Below are 25,264 nucleotides of genomic sequence, written 5' to 3'. Positions count from 1 at the left end.
TTCGCGCCGTCGGCTCGGCGCTTCGCGCCTTCACACCCATATCTTCACAATATACTTTTGAAAAAAAACAGTCATAAAATGAACTGATCCGCCCCGGCCGCCAGGGGGGATGTCCCCCTGGGCCACCACTCGCAACCCCCCCCCTCCTCTTCGCCTAGTCCGGCCCTGCCTGTTAAGTCAAAGATATAAAATAAAAACATTGGTTGCAACCAATTATTGGTTTTAAAACATGTACAACAGTCTGGGAAAACAAACTCAGATGAGAAAACTATAGCACGTACACCCGACAGACAAAACACAGAGAGCACACTCATTTTCATATATGCATCTTCTTTTTTATGTACAGCAGTGGCAAGTTAAACAAAAACACACAAAAACATGTTGTATAGATATATTAGAATTCCTTTTTAGACCTGCTGTTTTTAAGACCTAAGCATCCATCCATCTACGAGAGAAGAATAAAGAAGATCTAGTCAGATCCATCTCACCCTCTCCATCCCATCCTCGCAGGTCAAACTTCAGCTCGGTCAGCATCCAGAAGGCTAAGCTCATTCAAGAGTTGTACAACCCGTTTCCTTGACTCGTTCCTGCCGTCTGCAGTCAGGTTGCTCAACGCCGTGACTTTAGGTGTCAGCAGTCTCTGTGACTTGCCGCCGATTTCCACTGCACGTGCGCAAGCTTGTGTGTGCGAGTGCATGCATGCGTCTGTGTCTGTGTGAGTGTGGGCATCGGTGTGTGTAGGCGTGTGCGCAGGTCCCTGGACAATGACAAGAATATGCATTTATATGTGCGCAAGTATAATTTTGACTGGGTACGCTTGTCTGATGAGTGGAAGGTGTTGGTTTTCATTTAGTTCGTGTTGAGAAGTGCAATTATGTAATAATATATAGTTTTTAGATAATTCAAATTTTAGCTGTATCACATAGTTTATCCTGAGTAATTACATAATTATTACGAGCTTACCTGAGTAAGTGAAGTCTAATTGTGGTTTTATCGACCACAGAGCCCTTGTGTGTGTGCATGTGTGTGTGTGTGTGTGTGTGCATGCGTGCGCGTGTATGTGTGTGTGTGTGTGTGTGTGTGTGATCGAGCGGGCGTGCTTGCCTGCATGCGTATTTGCATGTGTAATTCTGTTTCAGTGAGTGATTTCTCAGAAAGTCTTTGATGTTTTCAGTGCAATTGAGAACTGTTAGTGAATTAGATGTATTTTATGTTTTTCACCGACTGACACTGCAAGGCAATTTTCCTTGTTTTTATAAGGACAGTAAAATCTTTTGAGTCTTTGAGTTGAGTCATATCACCGGATTTTTTAATTTTTATTTTCATTTTTGCAGTAATTTTATGTAGTGTTAAGGGAGTTTCACAGTATCAGAGTCACTCTTGGCATAGTCCTGGACAAGGTGTGAGTCAGCATCACACTTCAACCTTAACCGTTGTTGAAACGTCATGATTGTTTTGCTGTTGCTGCAGACTCTCATCTGCTGGATCCGCTGCGGCTGTTTTGTCCGTGCTGACAACGTCGGTCTTCTTGCCTGTCTCTGATTCTGCGTCCAGTGTGTCCTGAGGGACAGGGTCGATCCTTGGCGGCCAGTCAATGTTCACCGCCTGGAAGTGTCAACAGAACAAGGAACGGCGTAAGCAACAATCTATGTGAAATAAAAAGCAAAATGCAACCGTGTCAATCTTGGTCTAAGTGTGTAAAATATACTTTTCGCTGTATAAGATCGTTTCACACAAATCTTGTACATTAATTCAACAAAAGATCCCCACTCTGCAAAAAATGGAATTGTATTGAATGTGCACATCATGTTTGTCTATTGGATTATTTGCAGATTTTTCTCTCTTCATAGTATGTGTGAGAATGTAAGGTGCTTCGAGCTATGTTACTGTTAGGATTCGCACAATATAAGTACTCTTTTTATTATTATTATTCTTACATGTGTATTATTATCATTACTTTTTTTAATATGCCATACAGATCTGTGGCTCTGAACATAATCACAATTGCGGAAAGAACTGTACCTTTAAAAATCAACAACTCTGAATTAAATAAACATAACTATACTTCCTTACACAAAATATGCTAAGCTCAGAACTTACAGTGACATCCAGGGCGAGAATATCACAGTCAGCGTTGAGTAGCGTGCCCAGGTTAGGCTGGGTGCGTCCAAAGTCTCCATGAACAAACTCTTTCACATATCTGGCTTTGGTCAAAGACAACAACTGCCAAGCTGACACATAAGCCTGGAAGCTTAAAGGGAGGGACTGTTCATGACAGTTTAGCATAACTTCCGTGCCATAATCAAGGCAGCAGAATATTATTTAACACATGGATCAACAATTTTCTCAGTGGAAAAGAAATATAAACATACAGTATGGAGCATGAATTAAGATAAGCGGACACACATTCTGCAGGAAGCAAAAATCTTACACAAGTTATTATTTCACTTTCAATAAGACAATATCCATGGAAAACATTAAAAAGGTACATCATGTAAAACTGAAAGCTGAGTGGTAAAGTAGAGCACATAAAGCATGTTGAACAGCCAATCTGGAAATGCAAGGTCTGAAAAGGGGGTAATCCTAACATCAGGGTAATCCTAAAATCAGGGTAATCCTAAAATCAGGGTAATCCCAAAATCAGGGTAATCCTAAAATCAGGGTAATCCTAATATCAAGGTAATTCTAAAATCAGGGTAATCCTAAAATAAGGGTAATTCTAAAATCAGGGTAATCCTAAAATCAGGGTAATCCTAAAATCAGGGTAATCCTAACATCCACAGTGCAGTATCTGTTTGAGATTTGTGACAAACAAGGATACGTTCCAGCCTGAGTGCTGAGGTGAAGTGTAAAGTGCTGGCCGCTGGCTGGCTCCATACGCATGCTGTAGATGGTGCGCTCACGGGTTGCAAGTGTGCGTCTGAAAACAACCATGCTCAAGTCTGAATTCTTGAGGAAAGACAGATATGGAACTGCGGGTAATAAAGACTACACTCAGAGAAACACTTATTCACAAACTAGGAGACTTTTTCTTGATTTCCTTTTGAAAAGATGTGTTAATTCGTGGTCAGCAAACTGCTTTGAATGCTTCTTGAGGACTCAGAACAGCTCAGCCATAATATCTTTCTAATTACATGTATATCTGAAGATATCAGAGAAAAATTGCTGACATAAAGTATAACAGTGCAGGAGTAAGGTCTCAATATTAAGGGGGGACAGGGTAGGCAAGCACTTTTTTTTTTTATTTTGGAAACAGCTTGCTGCTTGTTTGATTTTTGCAAGCAGAATAACCTAATTAAGGGAAACCATTTTAAATTTTGAGTGAAAAGCAATTTTTGGGGGTTTTATTCACCAAAATGTGAGAAAAACGTTATAAAATGTGCTTATTTTAAAATGTTGCAGTTTGTGAACCAGTGCATGTTTTGATCCAATTTTTCTTCTTTGCAGCAATATGTGTGTGTTTAATAATTCTGTGTATCGAAAAGCATTTCTAAGCAATATATTATTTTAATTTAGAATTTTCAGTTACCGGTTCAGTTCTGATAAGAAAAATACATGAAATCCTAACTGTCAGACTCATAAAAACCCAACCAATGCACTGAACTCTTATTCCATACACAGAACTGATGCTGTACAACTCATAAACAACATATACAAAAACTGAACAAATCCATCAAGCCTTTCAAAAGTTGCAACATTTTAATTGTAGCGTTTTGTCTGAAAATTACATTCAGAGAAAACAGCATTTTAAAGATTTGAACCAGTACATAAAAAAACCAGTAGCACAGTGCACCCTGAATTCATATGTTTTTATCAGAATGACCACTTTACTATGTAGGGAAAAGGATTTGACAATCAAATTATCAGGATATTTTTTATATACATCATATGAAAACAGCCATCTTTGTTTGTACCGATATGAAAACATGAATCAGAACCAAACTGTCAGACTCATAAAAACCCAACCAATGCACTTAACTCTTATTCCATACACAAAACTGACGCTTTACAAATCATAAACAAAATAAACAAAAATGAAACAAATTCATCAAGCCATTCAAAAGTTGCAACATTTTAATTACAGATGTTTGTCTGAAAATTACATTCAGAGAAAACAGCATTTGAAAGATTCCAACCAGTACCTCAAACTAGTAGCACAGTGCAGCCTGAATTGATATGTTTTTATAAGAATAACCACTTTACTATGATGGGGAAATGATTTGACGATCAAATTATCCAGACTTTTTTTAAAAAATCATTTGAAAACTCATCTATGTTAGTGCAGATATGAATCAAAACGAAACTGTCGGACTCATAAAAACACAAGGAATCCACTGTATTCTTATTCCATGCACAGAAATGGTGCTTCACAAATCATAAACAACATATACAAAATTGGAACAAATCCATCTTGCCATTCAAAAGTTACAACATTTTAATTACCACATTTTGTCTCAAATTACATGTAGAGAAAACAGCATGTAAAAGAGTCTCACTAGTACCCCGGTAAACTAGTACCACAGTAGAGCTTGAATTAATGGGGTGGTTTTTTTTAACCAGAATAACACTTTAACTATGAAGGGGAAATGATTTGATAATCAAATTATCAGATTTTTTTTATTTAAAAAAAAATCATATGAAAACATTAAAAAAGTCAATTATCTGTGTTTGTGCTGATATGAAAATATTGATCAGAACCAAACTGTCAGACTCATAAAAACCCAACGGATGCACTGATTTCTTATTCCATTGCATAGAAATGATGCTTCACAAATCATCAACAACATTACATAATTATATATACACAAATGGAACAAAGCTATCAAGCCATTCAAAAGTTGCAACATTTTAATTACAGTATTTCTGTGCTCAATCCTAACACTGCAGCAAATTTCTGTAAAGCTGAATGTCCCTTTCCATGTACCAACATGGTCATACGCGGATTATTTAAAATGCAACTTTACCACCCGAAGCGTTGCAAACACCGGGAGAAGAGTAAACAACTGCAGACTTGAATGGACACTCATATGCACTCCAGATGCAGGGCCTGTGCAAATCCTTGGGCTGATGCATCACCTTCTTTCATAATCAGACTGCTATCAGACAAGCATTCAGTACAGGATATAAACCTTTCAGCAATAGATTGAGCTGATCAATGTTGACAAAAGCCCAACACATGTCAGCGGAGTGACGTTGCACAGTACCAGTATCCATATCTGCTTGTGATGGGTCAGAAGATGGCAAAGTATCTGTATCTTCTTATGGTTGGTCAGAAGATGGCAAAGCTGATGTTTCTGCTGTGGAAGAGGGTAGTTCCGGTTTAGCAAACTTTTCCATCAGGTCAATCTTTCTCCTCGCTGCCACCACAGGAGGACTGGCTCTCCCCTTGCTCCAACCTAATAAATACACAAACACTGATTTAATATTTGATACAACTGTCCATGGTTTTTGTTTGTAATAAGCTGCAAATTTTAAGACTCAATATAAACGTCAACAAGTGCTTGTACTTTATTTTGCAAATGACCATGTTACATGGGGTGTACCTCAACTTTTTGGCTAGGCTGGTAAATCAGAAATCCCAATCAGCCCCCAACCACTGAACCAGGCGGGTTTTCTTACAACCACCTCAGCGGCTCGTACCCACATATGTCGGTTGACGAACACACACACACACACACACACAAAAGACATTCATTAATTGGCCCCTATCACAAAATGTACATGTCAAGTTTACTATGGGATTTGAGTAACCACACAATCACATACACACAGGAACTAATACTGAAACTAGCTGAATTATTTTCTTTCTTTCTTTCTTTCTTTTCATATTTTTCTTTTAAAATTAATTTATTTCATCACACTTGCTATGTATTTGCTTGTTTCTTGTCTGTTGTCTGTTTTGTGTGTTCTGTGTGTGTGTATACATTTTCAGATTTCCTAAACCTAGCACTGTTTGCAGGTGATCTTTATGCTTTTGATTCATGAGTTGCATCCCCAGTCCTTTAGTTTAACTCTTTTTTTTCTTTGGTGAAGTAAATTGGATCTATTTTTTTTATTCCTTAGTTAATGGAAAAGATTTGACAACAATATTGCTGTCAATGATAGGTTGGTCAGCCATGCTGGTGTAAACCAATCCTTTAGAATTAGAGAACGCTCTCTAGTAGGGTACTTATTTTCCTACGGTCAATGACCAGAAACAGAAACTGTGTCAGTCGTACATCGCTCAGATGCTGCTTCTCAGTTTGACCCCAGACAAAGAATACTGATGACATGTTACACCATAGTAAGCTCTCAAGGACTGGCCAGCGAAGAACAATAAAATAGGGGTTGTGAAGACGATATCACAGAGATGATCGAGGGAGGGAGGGGGGGATGCGGCGGCGGCATGGTCAGTAAATTGGATCAAGAAACCCGCAAAATACTTCAGACACAAACTGTTTATCATTTACCTGCAAACCCTAACACATTCTTACAACAACAACAACATAACGATGTGCAATAAATCACGTTGTCAAACAAACAAGATCGAAAAGAGAAAGAAGCAAAACCCACCTCGTCGAGTCAAGAATCTAGAATGTCGTCTGCTTAAATACGATCATGTTGGTTCATTTCGGAGTGTTGTTACTTCCTTCTACTGTTCGCTGCTGCTGGTTCATCTTTCTCTGATATTTCTTGCCACTATGCCGAACATTTCCAATGTTAGGGTTGTTCTCCGCAGCTCAAAACTTTGAAAAATGCTGCTGAATCGGTGAAAACGTCATGGATTTGTTGACACCGGGGGACTGATAAGTTGTCTACTGCGCTTGCGCCAAATGCCTTTGACCTACATATATTTGCATATATTAATTCCGGGGTTTCGGTTGGAACGGATTCTCTCTCTTTGTGCCTATGTCAACGGAAATTCCCCAACGGTGATGACGTCATCTTGAAGAACGGAAATTTCCACACAGTTTGAACAGCGAAGGGTCATGTCATGTGCGCACATTTACCAGCACGGAGTATCCAAAGTTGACCATTTTTTCGATTTTTTTGATAAAACACAGACAAAAACAACAAAACATCGGTTTGAAAATGGTTTTATTTACATGAATACATGTCTAAAATGACAAAAGCAGATTATTGAATGCATTCCAGGATGTTCAAAGGTGTGAAAAATGCAACAACCCCAAAAAGGTGTATGAGACCAAAAATAACTCATTTTGCCTACCCGGTCTGCCCTTAACTCATGAAAAAATGAAGAGCATTAATGTTACCGTTACGCAAACAGGCCCAAAGGCACAAAACGGTGTAGATGTCCTTGTTTTCTTAACTGTTTGTCACATGCTGAATACTTAATTTCACTATGACCTGGTTAAACATCACTGATAATAAATAATGGCAAAAGCTATACGCACTTGAGTGTATACAGGATCGATGAGTCTGTATACACTCCAACAATGAAAAGCTCTGTTACAAATCTGTAGCCAATGAAATGCCCCCTAACAAGTCGTTAGGAAGTAGCCACTCTGAGCGCATATAGCCAGTGCGATAAATAATTCAACTGCTTACCTGTGAAGCACTCTGATTGGTGTTCTCTGGTACAGAACCAGGTCCTGCAACATAATCAGAAGAAAATAAAAAGTACTGATCTTTCACATTTTTATAATCTCCTTTTCAAATTCAGCATTTAAGCATGAATGTTATTGTTCTTAAAAATGTATCTGTCACGACCATAGCACCTTAGTGCAAGAAAATAATCTAACAGCAGGTTACATCAACAACTAGTAAAATACATAATCTGTCAATATAGGATTTGCGCCATAAAAAAACCTTATCATTATCAAGTGCACACTCCAGCCTGCCAAGAAAGGGGAAAAAAAATCCCCCAAAATCCAAAAAATGTAAAAGCTGTTTTCCATAGAAACAGTCTTCACCTTCATTTCTGATATTTTCTGCATGTCCTCTTCAGTGAGTGGCCGTTCACACCAGCACAGTGCAACATACGACTTGGACTTGTCTTCCTCTCCTTCCTTTAGTCTTCCTACATCTTCCCTGCAAAAACAGACAATGCAAAAATCTGTATAAGAGAGATAGTGCAGCATCCACATTGAGCGACAAAAGAAACAAAGGGAAGTAAGTACTTCAAATATTGACCACAACAGTGAGTGAGAGTTATGCTGAACCAGTCTCCTGGCACTAGCTGAGACAATAAGCAGCATTGAAATGAGACAACCGACTTACATCCTCATTTTAAATTCAGTGTTGAAGAACTTTTCTCTGAATTAAAGAACATACGTCACTAGCTTACATTATGTCACTTCAGAAGAGACATAAAGTTTGCTGAACTCAAGCAGAAACTCCTGCGTTGCCCTTATAGATGTTTTCAGGAAATAACTGTCAGGATTTTCAAGAGTCGTGGCAGAGTTGAACCCCACTTTAGTGAGACAAACAATAACATGTGGTCGACAAGTTGAAACCAGCAATTGTAACAAATAACTGACTCCCGATGTGTATGACGATATGATCAAAGTTCTTTAAAATCTATACACATGAGAGTTTACAATTTCGCTCACCCCGAGTGATCGCCGACAACGTGTTTTGCCTGAGGTCAAGCGTGTTTCACTTGAGGTCCAGTGAGTTTGGTAAACAAGCATGCTCAGCGATCCCTGCAAGCCATCGCCAGTGAATCGTGGCTCCGATGTGCAGATTTTCGAAAGAAAAAAAGCATCCTGTCAAGAGGAAACTTTCCCTGCACGGGGTCGACCGAGTTTTATCTATGATTATCTAATGAGAGGGTCGGTCTCCTTTCATGTCTGAGAAGAAACACTGGTGTGTGGTGAGATCAAAGGCAGGTCCTTTGTGACACTGCTGGGTGGCCTTGTTTACAGACAGGACCTTCTTCCCCGGGGTCAATGACCCAGTTTTATCTATGGGGGGCGGATGTCTTGAAAGGAAACTTGGCCAGGGTAGTACTAGTAGCTGAAACATGCATTATCACAAGTTGTTTGACTGGTACTCAGGCGGTCTCTTTGATGTCCGAGATGAAACTTGGCCAGGGATTTCTATTTTAACAACACATAGGGCCTTCCATTCAATAAGCCACAGGGGTCAAGATTGAGAAAAAAAGTTGTGCCTTATAGTCCGTAAAATACGGTACACATTGCAGGGATGGCCAAATCTCAAATTGTTTACTCGCCAGCCAGGTGAGTAACTTCAAGAAAGTCACTAGCCCGGCAGAAATGTCACTGGCCCGGTACATACCACAGTTGATCTGCAGTGTTTATAATGGCTTAAAAACTCGATATTAAAACCAAAAGTGTTGCATTTGACCAAAATGTTCATTGGCCAGCCGGGCGAGTTGCCAGGCGGTTTCTACTAGCCCTGCGGATTTTATACGCGCCCCTGGCGATGGGGGGGACGATTTGGCCGTCCCTGCATCGGAGTTAGTTATTTGCTGCGATTGCTGGTTTAAAATGGCGTGCTATTGTTTGACACCAAATTTGGGCGCATCTCTTGCACAATGCTTGGAAATCACGACAGAGTTATTTCCAAACAGTTTATTACTGTAAGTCTAATATGACCCTTTGCATTCCTATGACCATGTTATTTGTAGCCGCCGGCTATTTATAGCCCGGCTACTTAGGTTTCGCTCTCTGTTTAAACTATATTTACTCTCCTCAAATGATGCGCAAAGTAGTTTGTACACCAAGAATTAATTAGTGAAAAGAAAAAGAAAATAAACGAGAAAGAAATCAAACACAAACTAACCTGGTAACAATCTGCAGGTCTCTGATGGCAACAAGCTCTGTAAGAGCGTTAGTTTCCTGAAACATTAGCAAACACACTTGTACAAAAATAGTTTTATTTTCACAAATGAGCTTCACTTGAATTTGAAAATACAAACAGTCAATAAACTGAAACAGGACCACACAAACTAAACAAATCTTCATACATTTGCCAAACTGCTGTCAACTATGCTATAAGCTGCAATATCACTATTTCAAGTACAAATTGTATGTGTTGAAATCTAAAAATTTTAGAAACCAAACCCTCAACGAGCCTGATTGATATACTGGCAGATGATTTGTTTGGCAATTACGTTTCTTTGATGATGACATAATCACAGTGCAATTGTTTCTGTGATGGAGTTACCAGTTTCTCAAGAAGGTAGGTTTGGTAGTTGAAAGTCACTTGTTCATGTTAATGCATCTCATTCTCTCCAAATCCAATACCAGGAAATGGTTCCACATATAACTCTTACTTACTGTTGTTTGCTATATTAAGAGTGCTTACTTCCCTTTGTTTCTTAGATCAGAACGGAAGGAATCCTAACATGGAAACTCATGCATTTACAGACTCTACCAATAGCAGGGGCTCACATCCATGAAAGGCGGCATAGGACAAATGTCCTGGACAATGCAAAAGTGATAGGACATTTGTCCTGAACAAAAATAAATCAATAGGACATTTTTTTTCTGGCACCAATTTTTGTTTTGTCGGCATGTTGCTTTTTCGGAGAAAAAAAAACTGCGAAGGGAGGCAACTGTCAACCAACTTGGAGCATTCAGAGTTGTGACCCTTGGAAGCTCTTCTCTATAAAAAGCACACAAAGTCTCCCCAAGTTTCGTTTGCTTGGAGAGACAGATCGCTTCGCAAAACATCGATAAAATAGCAAATCAAACTACTGTAAATTGGAAAGGACTGACAATGTCCGGATCAAATAAAAGCATAATCGGATAATGACCACTTTGTGACAAAAACAATAGGACATATGTCCTCTTGCATGAAAAATGTATAGGACATTTGGAAAAATGTACGTATATGTCCGATGTCCGACGTGGATGTGAGCCCCTGCAATAGGGATACAAAACCCACATGACAAGGCTTTAAAACAGAAGGCATCTTTATTTTTATTCTTGGAAAACAACTGTGACTGTAGACAGGAGAAGACACATAAAAGACAGCTTTCACCTTTTGCATAGCTTTCATGTCTTCCGGTGAAAATGTGACTCTGTGGGGGTCAATCAGCTCCACAACAAAAGGACGCCCTGAACAAAAATGCAAATAGAACATGTTACACTGATGTTAATGTCCACATAGACAAGCATATTGATGTCATTGTGGAATTTTGGCGTAACTCGATTCTTGGCGATTTTGATGTTTTTGTGCTTTCGACTTAGTTAATCTTTCTCCATGAGAAATATTCTCTTAAATACGATTTACAATACGTGATTTAACATTCTTTTATCTTTCTATCCATACCAGGAACGAATATAAACGCTATTTCACAATAAAAATAATCAGTTTTGTCCTTCTCATGGGAAGCTGATTAACATGAGTTACCCCAAAATTCCATAATGTCGATATGCACATAAGCACTTTCATACCCACACACGCTAGATCTCTCTTTGCACCCTCCCCACCAGCCTTTAAGAGAAAGGAACGTTTTGTCTTAGATATGCACAACATATACACAGAAACAAACAACAAAACACATGCACAACATATACACAGAAACAAACAACAAAACACATGCACAACATATACACAGAAACAAACAACAAAACACATGCACAACATATACACAGAAACAAACAACAAAACACATGCACAACATATACACAGAAACAAACAACAAAACACATGCACAACATATACACAGAAACAAACAACAAAACACATGCACATGCAGACAAAGAGGAAGAGAGAAGAGAGAGAGATAGAGCGACAGAAATGTCAGTGTTGTTCTCAGGCCTCGGTTTCCAGTCATGCATGCTTACATTTTTGGTCTGACATGTGGCCTATTGACTGTCCGATTGTTTTGACATGTAGGTGTTCTGACAGAACAATGTTTTTGTAGTCTTGAGGACATTTGGACCAATACATATTTTCAATCCAGGTCCAACTGACTTATTGTCCTGTGAGCCTGCGAACAACACTGAAGTCAAATTTGCATAAACATAACCTGACCCATTCCAAGCATTTGTACATCCACATCCTCCCTGCCTGATGATGAAAACTTGTGATCTGAAAATCATACACGTTAAACATTATTTTTTTTACAAATCTGAAACAGTGTCACAACATTTAAAAATGTACTCAGTTCCTGTGTACATGTTGGTACATTTGTAAAGCAGTGTCAAAACATCCGTCAAGGGAGGTCATTTCACTGTCTTCTACAGTCAAATTTGCCCTTACAACCTGACCTCTTCATAGCCACCTCATGTCCACAATGACCACTCCCAAGGTTCACGGAATGAGTTTTCTTCTTTATAACTCACCTTTCTATAGCCACCACCTATCTTTCACGACCACTTTTGGTCGGTCCCATGGGTGGCCGTTATAGTCAGTTTCCACCGTATTTTAACACAACAAAATAGCATTACCATCAAGCATACAAAGTCTTGCTATAAATTCAACAAAACAATTCTCAGTGCTGAGAGTACCTGAGGGTTTGAACCTGTCGAGGATGACCTGGCAGACCAGCTCCTGCACTGACCCCGCCATCTTGACCACTCCGTCAATGATCCACGGCGACTGGCTCAGCTCACGGCTGTACTTCTGGTAACGACCTGTCCAAATCAAACATCTACAATTACAATGAACCATTTGAATCATAGAGTTAGGACTCAGCTAAAAACTGGGTTGCACAATTGTGACGTGCCTGCTGCTCCAGACTTGGACTCCAAGTCCACACCAGTTGAGAGCACAGATGTCATTATTGGATTAGACGGAAGACATTATGTATACGTTATTTGTATTTTTTACCAACGTATGACATTTCCCACAGATCGAGACAGTCAGTGTTCCTCTGAGACCGTGCCAGTGGTTGAGGTGAACAATGACTGTCGAGATAATGTGTAAAATGTGATATTTTGGTCAAAAATACAAGTAAAATTTATGTATTGACCGATGTCAGTTAGAATTTCTTTTGTTTACGATTGGACGCAGACTAACATGCACTCTTTAGTAGTCTCGGCTAGCAGCCTTAATATGAGTTTTTGACAGACACTGACGTCACATGGCTCAAATGAGGGAAAACCAATGTTCAATCGATACATAAGGGATTATATATAGTTTGATACCTACTAATCATAAAGAAATATAAATTATGTGTTGCATTTCTCCTAACACGTGAACAACAAAACATTTACCTGCTACAAAGACAGCATCGTGGGACACAGAAATGTCACAGGTGCACTCTTCCTTTGGTGCTGACGGAGGACAAGAGAATTTCCTAAAACAAAATCAAGTTAATTCTGTTCAGTGAAAGAGTGCAGCTTTTGAAATAGAGAATGCAAGCGATAGAGGACACACAGGCGCTAGTCATGGTAAAAGCAGCAGTTTTCAACGCTAGTATTTTTTCAAACCGGTACCCACACTTTTATGATGCAAACAGTCCAGAAAAAAACAGTAGGCTGGTCATTGGAACCAGTAAAAGTCCAACTCAGAGTACTGGTTTTATTGTTTTACCAGCGAAAAAAAAACCCCGGTAGTTCTAAAAATCAACCGGTAGGTTATACCATTCTCGTTTCAACCGGTAAAATACCGGTAATTACCGGTTAACGCCAATACCGAGAACTGCAATGCGCATGTGACATTATTACTGATGCCACCTTGCAAAGGGGTCGCAACTTCAGCACAAGTGCTTATTCTGACCAATGTCAGAAGCAAGAAGCCATAAACCTGTTCATTAATGAGTCGATAAACTGTCAAAACTAGGAGTCTCATTCTCCACCCTAAAAGTAAAAGACACACACTGAGAAACACTAGCTCACATGAAGACAAATATTGAAATAACTAAACTAACTTACCTTGAGAAGTTTGACTCTGTCATCTCCCCAAGGACCTTTTGCACACTGGCCCGTGTGAATGTCTCATACGCACCCTGAAAAGCACAGAAAATACATTACTCTGACTGACTTAGTACCTGCAGGAGAAGCTAACAGCGGCGGTCCGCACCACAGGAGTGGACTTCTTACAAGGAAGAAGAGCTGCCTGTCAGACATTACATGTGGTAGTGTGTAACTGGTAAGGCACAGTTCATGCATCATCAAACACAGTGGAACCACCTTCTAAGACCTAAACAAATCTGAGAAAATTAGGTACATGTATCAGAGTTGTTCTTTGCTACTGGTGACAAGTGGGGGTCATCTCACACGGACGCATTTTTCAATACAGTCTAGGGGAGAAACTGGTCACAAAGCACCCAGTACATGCCAGAGAGATAGGAGAATCGCCACAATCAAAGAAAATACCACAATCATTCAATAGATATGGAAATGTTTAAGATTTACTGTGAAAATGCTAGCAAAAATGGCGACCAAAAACGGGAACGCACACTAGGAGTGTCTTACTTTGCCGACTTACCTCCCGTTCTGTGTTGTTGATAGTCGTGTCTGTGCTGGTTTTTGGCTCACGTAAGTGTAGCCTATGCGATCGTAACTTTGTCTGTCTGTGCGTGCGTGCGTATGTGCGTATGTGCATATGTGCGTGCGTGCGTGTGTATGTCTGTGGTAGAAACTTTAACATTTCGTCATTTGAAGACGTCACATTATGGCGTAAGAGGGTTAGACGTCACGCGAAGGAATGTCTCGGTCATTGTTAGTTTGAGCGGGCCGAGACTATTTGGCAGTCGTGTCTGTAAGTAGGCTACATGGAGACAGACAGATCTAGATCTAGTGTCTCTCTTTCTTGCACAGTGTCACCAATGCTTACTGTGTGTGTGTGTGTGTGTGTGTATGTGTGACGGAGTGGTTGAGTTTGTGTTACTGTTTGTCGATTTCTTCCGTGAGCCTTGAAGGCTTCGCCTCTTGTTGTTTAAATAGTATCTAATAAAACTGATGCAGTTCTTGAAATGTTGCAAATTATTGTTGTCTTTGTGAAATACGAGAGTGTTCTGAGGCGTAATCTGCATACGGCTGATGTCACACATAGGGTACCCCACTTCGATCAGCGTATCACTCCAAATGAGCTTCATAGTAGAAAAGCAGATACACTACCAAAACACTGCATAACAGATCTACAAGACTGAGCCAGAATCATTGAAATTTACTTCCTGTATAAAATATTGCAATCAAATTTGTTCACGCCGTCGCACATGCAACGCAGGTTACCCTCGCCTTCGATTCAAAGTAACTCCACTCTGACTAAATTACCATCGAAACGCAGATAACGAACTGATTCGGAGATTACACGCCACACATTTATGATATTTTACACACAAATTTCAACTGTGTTGTTTCGCGATAAACAGCCATAAACAAACAAATGTGGTGCCGTCACGTCGCCTCGGAAGGAGAAACACAGGTTACCAAGAGGTTGTTTCCGATACCTGTCTGATTAAAATCATCGTTTTTCATGAATGAAGGCTCTTTGGCAGATCTGGTGAGTTGGAAACTGTCTAGGAATGTTTCATTTAATGTCAAATGCGTACATTCTTGACGATATTGTTACCTTTGGGTTCATAAAGGAAGTCAATGGTCGTGTTTTCCTAAAGTGACTTTTGTTAGCATAGAACTTACTGTGCTTCGATCATTGACTGAGAAGAATCTTCCGATGACACTAGTTTATTTCACTAGTTCATTTCAGATCTGCAAGGAAACTTATGGCAGGGGAAATAAAAAAAAAAGTTTAACTGAAGACGAATAAGCGGAGTAACTGTTCTTCAACGGATTGCTCTCACTGATCTAAATCTTTAGATCTTGTCGTCTGCTAGTAAGTAGTCTTCGGTCGTGTGAAAGTCACATCTGTTTCGACTGTGTGCATCAATCCGTGTAGTGAAATGTTGATCTTTGATGATTTGGCAACATAACTTCGCTAAATGTGCTTCGGGTGTATCTCCCCGTTAACCATTAGAAAACGTCTTTGAACTAGACCATGTTTCCACAGCCCAGACGGGGAGGATCCTCGATAGCTCACAGGGTATATAATGTTTTCCGCCGTTTTTTAAAGAATCCTTTCAAATTTGCTATTCCAAAAGTACCCTATGACATGACTCGAGTGGCAAAGAACATTCTCTGCAATTCCTGTCTCAGTCCATGCAGCCGTTTCGGGTCCTATCGTCATCATACAAACATACACACAAGAACCAGCTTTAAAAGTTAGATTATGTAAGAACCATGTGAACCAGTGATTTTTTCTTATGTACATCAGATACTACAGTATTTCTGCTTCATGAAAAGCAATATTTTAAAAACAAAACTAGAGATTTTCTGTATCTCTATTCATTTTAACTTTCTGAGCTTATTTTAAATCCAAACATAACAAATCTATATGTTTTTCAAATCAGGAGCTTACAAGGAATAAGATGAAAATATTTTTAAATCGATTTCAAAATTTTTATTTTAATAATAATTTTCATATGTTGATTTTTAGAGCTTGTTTTTAATTTGAATATAACATATTTAAATTTTTTCGGAATCAGAAAATAATGAAGAATAAGATGAAATTGTTTTTGGATTGTTTCATAAAAAAGTAATTTTATTTTTAAATACAATTTTCAGAATTTTAATGACCAAACTCCTTAATCAATTTTTAAACCTCCAAGCTTAAATGCAATACAGAGTCTGGACTTTGTCGAAGATTGCTTGGCCAAATTTTCAATCGAGTTGGTCCAAAAATGAGAGCGTGACAGTTCTGCCTCAACTTTCATTAAAAGCCGGATATGATGTCATTAAAGACATTTATCAGAAAAATGTCTGGGGATATTATACCCAGAAACTCTCATGTGAAGTTTCGTGAAATTCGGTCCAGTGGTTTTCTCTGAATAGCTCTACACACACACACACACACACACACACACACACACACACACACACACACACACACACACACACACACACACACACACACGCACACACACCACCACCCTCGTCTCGATTCCATGTCTATGTTAAAACATTTAGTCAAAATTTAACTAAATGTAAAAAGGAGGGAGTCTTAGAACGAGGGTACATTTACAGAGGTAATGAACAGAAAGTCTGAGAAAACAGGGTCTTAAAAGGGAGGGAGTCTTAAATTGGACCGGTCTTAAAATGGGGGTTCCACTGTATAATGTCATTATTCAGCCAAACTACCAATACGTTTCTTTAAAGAACTACTAGATGAGTACACTAACCCTAAGCAGGCATGGGAATTAAAAATTGTAAAAAAGGCTGAACATTTGTAAGTAATAACAAAATCGACGGCGCGAAGCACCTAGCCTTACTACAGGGGTCCGGGGGCATGCCCCCCCGAAAATGTTTTCTCTCCAAAGCACCCAAATGGTGCAATTTGGTGTCATCTTAGCTCAAAGTTTGCCATTTAATTCAGTTTTTAGAACCATTTTTGCCTCCCCTATTTTTTTTCTCGGCGGAAACTTTTGCTTTTTCGGCGGAATAAAAAAACAATTCGGCGGAAATTTGCCTTTCGGCGGACAATTCCCATGCCTGCCTAACCCCTTTTCTCTTTAAATAATGAGGGGAGGGGGATGAAGAGATGAGTGGAGTTAAGACAGATGCGCAACATTTATGACATGCTAAAATTCAAACTAGGATACATATCCACAAACATTAGACAGATGGATACATGGGTGAAACCTAAAAAAAATAAATTGACTGAAAATTCTGAGGCAGGGGTCCAGGGGCCGCCCAGGCCCTGGCGGGATACAGGGGCAGCGCCCAGCTGAAAACAAATTTTGACGTTTTATAGGTCCTGGGCTCTAAAAAAAATGTAACACTTTAATGCCTGTCAAAAACTAAGAGACTGTGATCAGCCTTAAAAAAACATAAAATCTTGGATTTTTATTTTTAGTCCATTCTCACAAGCTCTAGAGGTCCATTTCAACTTATTCTGCTTAAAAGAGTGTCTGAAAGGTAAAGATAGACTGTGCTGAAGCAAGCAGAGAAATGAGTAATAAGTAACAGCAGATCCTATCAAGTCGATGAGCCACAAAAACAATGCCCTTGTACAAAACAACAATTTCACCAAACAAGTCACTCGATCATGCGCTTATATAACACATTTCTTTCTTTCTTTATTTGGTGTTTAATGTCGTTTTCAACCACGAAGGTTATATCGCGACGGGTAAAGGGGGGAGATGGGATAGAGCCACTTGTCAATTGTTTCTTGTTCACAAAAGCACTAATCAAAAATTTGCTCCAGGGGTTTGCAACGTAGTACAATGTATTACCTTACTGGGAGAATGCAAGTTTCCAGTACAAAGGACTTAACATTTTTTACATACTGCTTGACTAAAATCTTTAAAAAAATTGACTATAATTTATACAAGAAACACTTAACAAGGGTAAAAAGAGAAACAGAATCCGTTAGTCGCCTCTTACGACATGCTGGGGAGCATCGGGTAAATTCTTCTCCCTAACCCGCAGGGGGTCTTATAACACATAACGATACACGCTCAAAGACAAACAGAAAATGACAAAACTGATAACACATGAAAAACAGCAGCCATATATCCCATACACCATGAACACCTGAAGTTAATGTCTTGTTTATTTGATGACCAACCTGAAAACTACACCAAAGATACCGAAGATCCAAAGATACGGAACACGGCCCATTGAAAGAAAGAATGAAATGGTCGACGTAAACTCAGACTTTATCACGAAGTCGATACAGCTTTCTTGTGGTGTTTTCTTCTTGCGCGTGCATATTCTTCCCGATAATTCCATAATCTCTCACTTATGCAGATGGCACACAAATTTCACGGTGTATCAAGATTCTGAAGCCACTTCCGAAAACCCTCCTTTCCAGCTTACGCGCGTTTGTTCGGTTGGTCAGCACCGATCAACTCTGTTGAAGCGTTTATACTTAAAACGGGTATCTTCTATGCTTTAATCATTTCATCGGCCCGTCAAAACACCGAAAAAAGCAGCTTCCTTTAGAAATAGAGCCTTTTATTCGCAGTCAGAGAAATGAAGCGACCCGAAAGTCAGACTCCTGCGAAGTTTTTAACAACAAGACGCGGGCTGTATTCTTACACAAAAGAGTACTTCCTTTCAAACCGAAAGCTGAAACCGAATCGCGTCAGCAGTTCAAACGAGTTTCGCGAACATCGCTGCAAGTAAACTCATTTCAAAATAATGTTTTGGGGTCAAAATTTCGGACTGACGGAATTTCCGTCACAACATTTTTACAATTGACGGAAATCCGTCAATTGACGGGCTAGTTTCACCCATGTGGATATACACACAGATTGACACACAAACGTTTTACCTGTTTTACTTTTCGCCTACGAAAGGTGTCTGGAAATGCTTCTAACCTGAAAAAACAAACAAACATGTTTTTATGCTCAGGAACACACACTGCGAGTCGTGCGACACAGATGCACAAGTACACATCTATTACAGACTATACATTCACATCTATTACAGACTTGGATAAAAAGTCAACAAAAAATTGAAACAATCCCAAGATCCACTCACAGAAACGCACACTCTTGGTCTGAAGGGCTGTAGCTGATAGTCAGAAGAATATCAAAGGCACTCTGAAACACACAAATCTCAGCGTCAGGAAAGGATAATATCAGAGATGTCATTTCACATTTATGCTGGACATTTTCACAAACGGGGACTGCCACAATTTGCCGAAACTTTTAAGGCCATTGCAACCAATTTGCAGAAAATGAATCCTGACAACATTCTTGTGCATGCAGGTAACAAAATAACAAAATAACAAATAAAAACTACATAACACAGACATTATAAATTATATTAATATAAACATTACATTAAAATGAAAACAGATTTAGAGAATAGATGTACTGTAAACAGTAGACCGTCAAAAATATGTCTCACTCTCATCTGAAACTTGGCACCCAAGGCCTGTGAAAAGCAGGGGCCAGCACACCATTTGAACACATCCTTGATGGAGGCTATGTTATCTCCCTTACCCTGGTAGACCGACCTGCCAGGAGAATGTTTTAAAAGTTATATTTGCAAACAAAAAAATACACCTCAATCATTCCATTGATAAAATAACAAGCTCTCGTGATTCTTTTTCATAAAAACATCTGCTGTCCTGACGTTGTGCCTCAACACAAAGATTAAGCGCAAGTGAGGAGAGTTGGGTAAAAAGACATACTTTCATTGTTTCAAGCTGAAGCGAAGAAGAATGATTTGAAACACCACTCAGACCAAATTTTTCTTAAAATTAAACTTTAAATACTCCACAGCGATAATTAAACCTTACAATAAAAATCTAATTAACGAACAATCAACATCCATGATAAGTTTACTTACTCATACTTTTGAAGAAGGTAAACAAAAACAGCATGCTGGAACAAGAAGAAAAAGATTGTCATGTATGATAAAAGCATGGTCATTTTGTTGTCACCCATAAGCAACGTTTTATCAATAATAGTAGGTACTAATCATTCCAGGAAAAGTATGCCATAATAATAACAGATGATGAGACTTGAAGCAAAAAACAAAACAGCTGACTTAAAGTTAAACTTTGTTACACTGGTGTACTACCTGCAAAAAGTGTACATGCTGATTAAAAAAAAGGTTATAAACCAGCTAAGCCCATTAAACGTCTATTTCTTATAAAATCTGCTACCAAAATGTAAATGTTGTATTACTCTTTACATTGAGTGTAGCAGACTGGGTTTGGAATAATTTAATTCACAATTTCACGGAACTAAACCTGTCTCAGAATTGTTGCCACTGGCACCATGAGTGAAAACTGATAATCGCTGTAGTCATGGTCTCCCTCTCTCACTTTTTCCACAACCTGAAACAGTATGAAGAACATTTCAAGATTTGTAGCATATAAACATCATTATTCACAAATTATATTATTTATACAAATTACGATCAATCACCATGGTTTCATACCATTTCAGTCACCGAATCAAATAGGTCTCACTGCATTAAGCTACACTAGTGACATTCAGAGCAATCCCTCTTGGCAAACCTCCTGTGTGGTTTTGGTCATGTGTGTATTGATGCATACATTTAATTTGTTTTGAGAGTGTGATTTTATGTGATGTTATTTGTGTATAAACATTTTTGTTTGTCGTACATGTTGAATTGAATTGAATATCTATGAACACCACACTGAAAAATGTCAGCTTCTTCATTTGCAACATTTTGAATTTCAGTTGAAATAAACCTATAACTGTCAATTGGGAAAATGTCTGATTTAACCCCTTCACTGCCACAGTATAACAGCATTTAGGTATTGCTGTGTGCCAGGGCAAAATTTCGCTTTCTTCGGTAGGTTCACTAATCTGTTCACTGCTCGATCATTTATTGAGATATCTCTTAGATCTTTGGCATGTGTTTTGCTTATACCCTTATAGGATGACATGATCATTGGACTTTGTTTGTGATTGTTATAGTAAAAATTGATATAATGACCATTTTTGTCAAAAATTACAGTTTCCGGACTTACACACACACACATTGCAGCACGTAAAACCACACAAAACACTGCTAAAACTGGTGTCAAACATCAGGTACTCACATTACAGCCCATACAAGTATTCTTCTGTGTGGTAATCCACAAATCACTTCTTGTAGAGCTTCCAGAACACTGTATCGCTTGAAAACAGGTCTACGAGTTGAGGTCCGACTTTCGGCCGCCATTGTGAATGGCGGCTGAATGCTATAGTCGGTTCTACATTTCAAACACAGTTTTCAACACGTGGTAGTAACTTATCCGAACGGTCTATGGGAAAGAACTGTGTTTAGAACCCCTACAAGTACTTGGACAGTGGTTACCTCCCATTTAGTTTTCAGAAATGTCTTGAAATGTTGTTGACACAAATCCCACGTACGAGATACGGTTATGGGCGTATGACAAACCAAAAACAAGAGGCGAAGCCTTCAAGGCTCACGTAAGAAATAGACAAACAGTAACACAAACTCAATCACTCCGTCACACATACACACCCACACACACAGTAAGCTTAGGTGACGACTGTGCAAGAAAGAGAGACACTAGATCTAGATCTGTCTGTGTCTGCATGTAGCCTACTTACAGGGACACGACTGCCAAATAGTCTCGGCCCGCTCAAAATAACAATGACCGAGACCACACACACCACGCGAGAGAGAAAGACTACAGGGAGGCATGCAGTCATGATGCATTAATTGACGTCAAACACTTTTGACCGTGACGTAATCTTATGCGAGCTTTATCCATAGTCTTGGATAACCACTCACACATAGACTCGGAAATGTTAAAGTTTCTACCACAGACATACACACACACGCACACACGCACGCACAAACGCACGCACAGACAGACAAAGTTACGATCGCATAGGCTACACTTACGTGAGCCAATGACCACGTATTACATACGGGGTGGGCAGTGAAGGGGTTAAATAAAGTTGTAACACTTGATGAAGTTTTTCTAGGGAAGCATTCTACATCTTCAGCAGCAACAAAGTTATCAATATAAAGTATTTTATATTATAAAGATAAACAAGCCCAAGGGACAGAAGACAGCTCTAAACATATATATATATAAATTAAGTCTTAATTTTAATTCTCAAAAGGAGTGGATCAAATTTTGGAGACACCAATACAGGGATGTTGCTACAAATTCATACCTATAGGACAAATGTCCTAGCTCTTCAGCATCAATAGGACATTTGACTGCTTTCAGGAATTTCAATAGGACGTCAGAATTTTTTCATTTTCAAGAATGACGCTCGCCGTGTCCCCCCCCCCCCCCCCCCCCCCCGTTTTTGACCCTAATTTTGCACAGGATGCCGTTGAATACCCAAACGTGTTCAGCTTATGTTCAGCTTTGGCAGGCTTAAGTTTTATTTTTCAGTGGCATAACTCAGTGCGCTTCATCAAAATGTCTCGAACTGAAAGCAAAAGCAGAGGCAAGACTTAGTCAGTTGGAGTTGTGTTCCATACTCCTAACTTTAATGTGCTGCAGACGGGTGTCACCCAAACGCAAGATCCGCACTGTACAACTTCAGTGCACCTGTACGCGAGAGTGCTTGTTCGCTTTTTGAAAATGTGTATCTTGAAAGGAAAATTAACGAATATCGCGCTGTCTGAAGGAATTGAGTTCTTATTGGACAATGCCACCATGCGGCTATGTGAATCGGACATTTGAGCCTCTTAATCGGTCTATGTCCGATGTCCGACGCCTAACGACATCCCTGCAATACATTCTTGGTCATAAGTAAACACTGGCCCTTTGTAGATTCTGAAAGAAGTATCATCGATTGACAAAACAAACAAACAAATCTGACAATTACATCAAGTGGCTTAAACACACCTAAGAAGCTACCTGTTCATAAAAGTCCTGGCTCGCAAATTTTTGGAGGATCCCGAGACATGCGGGACACGGCTTCTTTGCTGACTCCTGTGTATTGGTAGCTGTATCAGTGTCTTGCTCGAAATACTTGGAGAACAGTTCCTGCAAATATAAACTCCATTACAATAAAGAATTCCTTAAAAGTGAAACTCATTGGCTAATTAAGCAAACAATTACTAAATAGTAAATTATGATCACACAGAAAATCTTACGTGCATTATCAAAAAAGAATCAAACTGAACGCACTGCATTTTTTCACAATGACCGTAGTCCGCCACTAGTGCAAAAGGCAGTGAAAGTGACGAGCCTGTTCAGCGCGGTAGCGGTTGCGCTGTGCTGCATAGCACGCTTTACTGTACCTCTCTTCGTTTTAACTTTCTGAGCGTGTTTTTATTCCAAACATATCTATAATTATGTTTTTAGAATCAGGAACCGACAAGGAATGAAATTGTTTTTAAAACGATTTCGGAAATTTAATTTTAATCATAATTTTTATATTTTTAATGTTCAGAGCTTGTTTTTAATCCGAATACAACATATTTATATGTTTTTGGAATCAGAACATGATGAAGAATAAAATTAAAATAATTTTGAATCGTTTTATATAAAAAAAAATTTTTATTACAATTTTCAGATTTTTAATGACCAAAGTCATTAATTAATTTTTGAGCCTCCATGCTGAAATGCAATACCAAAGTCCGGCCTGCGTCGAAGATTGCTTGACCAAAATTTCAATCAATTTGATTGAAAAATGAAGGTGTGACAGTGCCGCCTCAACTTTTACAAAAAGCCGGATATGACGTCATAAAAGACATTTATCGAAAAAATTAAAAAAACGTCTGGGGATTCCATACCCACGAACTCTCATGTAAAATTTCATAAAGATCGGTCTAGTAGTTTAGTCTGAATCGCTCTACTGACACACACACGCACAGACACACACACACACATACACCACGACCCTCGTCTCGATTCCCCCTCTATGTCAAAACTTGACTAAATGTAAAAAGTGAGTAACAAGCCTACAAGGCCTAAAAAAAAAATAGGTGTGGATACGGTAACCCGACCTACCCTATTTTTAGGGGCCGACCCTATAACTTTTTATTACATTTGTCAAAAAAACCCACAAAAAACGAGTGCAGAAAACGCAATGAAAGCGAAAGCGCTCGAGTCGCACACTTATTTCCCTGTCAAGTAGGTTTAATTTGTACACTTTAGAAAAAAAAAGTAAAAAAAAAAAAAAGTGATTGCCTACCTTCCTACCCTATTTTTTTGGGCTATGTTACCGTAACCACACCTATTTTTTTTTTTTTGCCCAATAGAGATCTCTAGACAACTTAACTTCAGAATAAAAAACAAATTAAATATACTTCACACCAGTTTCCTTCTGTATTAATTATTGTCATATCTTCAATTATTTGTCTAGGACACCCCCCCACCAACCCCCCCCTAGTTATACATAAGGTGCCTTTGAATCTGTGAAACGTGTATGCATGCCTGCCGAAGCGCTTGCACCATGTCTCTGCTTGCAACCTCCCTTGAATCTTGATGTGTGTTTGTGTGTGTGTGTGTGTGTGTGAGCGCGTGCAAGTGTGTGTGTGTGTGTGTGTGTGTGTGTGTGTATGTGTGTGAGGTATGCATATCGACCTCTTGTGATGGCGAATAAACTGACGGTCTCTTCTCTCCCAGAAACCGCATCGTGCAGCGGGCACAACATCCCTGTTCCAGCAGATCTCTGGAAATCAGGCGTATCTCTTCATCTTGGTCTGTGAATAAATCCAGATCGTTGAACATATTGATTATAGTTTATGTGTCTTCAGATCACAAATAATTAGACCTGAATGCTAGTTATCACCAAGCTTAAAACCACAGTATGCGAAGCAAGACGTTTGAACAGCAAAGAGTATCGCCGCGTTCAGATGTGAAGCCTGGAAGATTTCAACACGCGGCGTGCTTCACTTCCGGTTTCATTTTCTCCTTTCAAACCATTTGCGTAAAA

The 25,264-nt window shown here is 39.1% G+C and overlaps 1 protein-coding gene across 1 annotated transcript; it reads right to left on the bottom strand.

Annotated features, from left to right (window-relative positions):
- Positions 1-1,300: 1,300 nt before the first annotated feature.
- On the bottom strand, positions 1,301-25,228 carry LOC138953188 (tRNA pseudouridine synthase Pus10-like). Its single transcript, XM_070324985.1, has 18 exons — positions 24,913-25,228; positions 23,239-23,367; positions 20,626-20,712; positions 20,220-20,254; positions 19,776-19,884; positions 19,404-19,465; positions 19,195-19,240; positions 13,794-13,867; positions 13,134-13,216; positions 12,426-12,551; positions 11,950-12,006; positions 10,951-11,027; positions 9,748-9,803; positions 7,914-8,031; positions 7,549-7,592; positions 2,822-2,920; positions 2,101-2,200; positions 1,301-1,605 (listed from the first exon to the last, which is right to left on the bottom strand). The coding sequence occupies exons 1-18, from the start codon at positions 25,057-25,059 to the stop codon at positions 1,414-1,416; spliced, it is 1,641 nt and encodes a 546-aa protein (XP_070181086.1). The 5' UTR covers positions 25,060-25,228; the 3' UTR covers positions 1,301-1,413.
- Between the last annotated feature and the right edge of the window lie 36 nt (positions 25,229-25,264).

The sequence above is a fragment of the Littorina saxatilis genome, linkage group LG17 (assembly GCF_037325665.1).
Source record: "Littorina saxatilis isolate snail1 linkage group LG17, US_GU_Lsax_2.0, whole genome shotgun sequence".
Taxonomy (NCBI): domain Eukaryota; kingdom Metazoa; phylum Mollusca; class Gastropoda; order Littorinimorpha; family Littorinidae; genus Littorina; species Littorina saxatilis.
The sequence above is the reverse complement of the archived record's forward strand: the minus strand, read 5'-3'. Positions and strand labels throughout refer to the sequence as shown.

What these genes read in the sequence shown, in the direction of transcription:
- LOC138953188 (XM_070324985.1), bottom strand. Translation starts at nt 25,059, where the DNA reads ATGTTCAACGATCTGGATTTATTCACAGACCAAGATGAAGAGATACGC. An exon ending in TACCTTCTTCAAAAGTATGA is followed by an intron (nt 19,885 to 20,219) that starts GTAAGTAAACTT and finishes TTCTCCTGGCAG; the next exon opens with GTCGGTCTACCAGGGTAAGG. An exon ending in CGACAGGTTCAAACCCTCAG is followed by an intron (nt 12,007 to 12,425) that starts GTACTCTCAGCA and finishes TATGATTTTCAG; the next exon opens with ATCACAAGTTTTCATCATCA.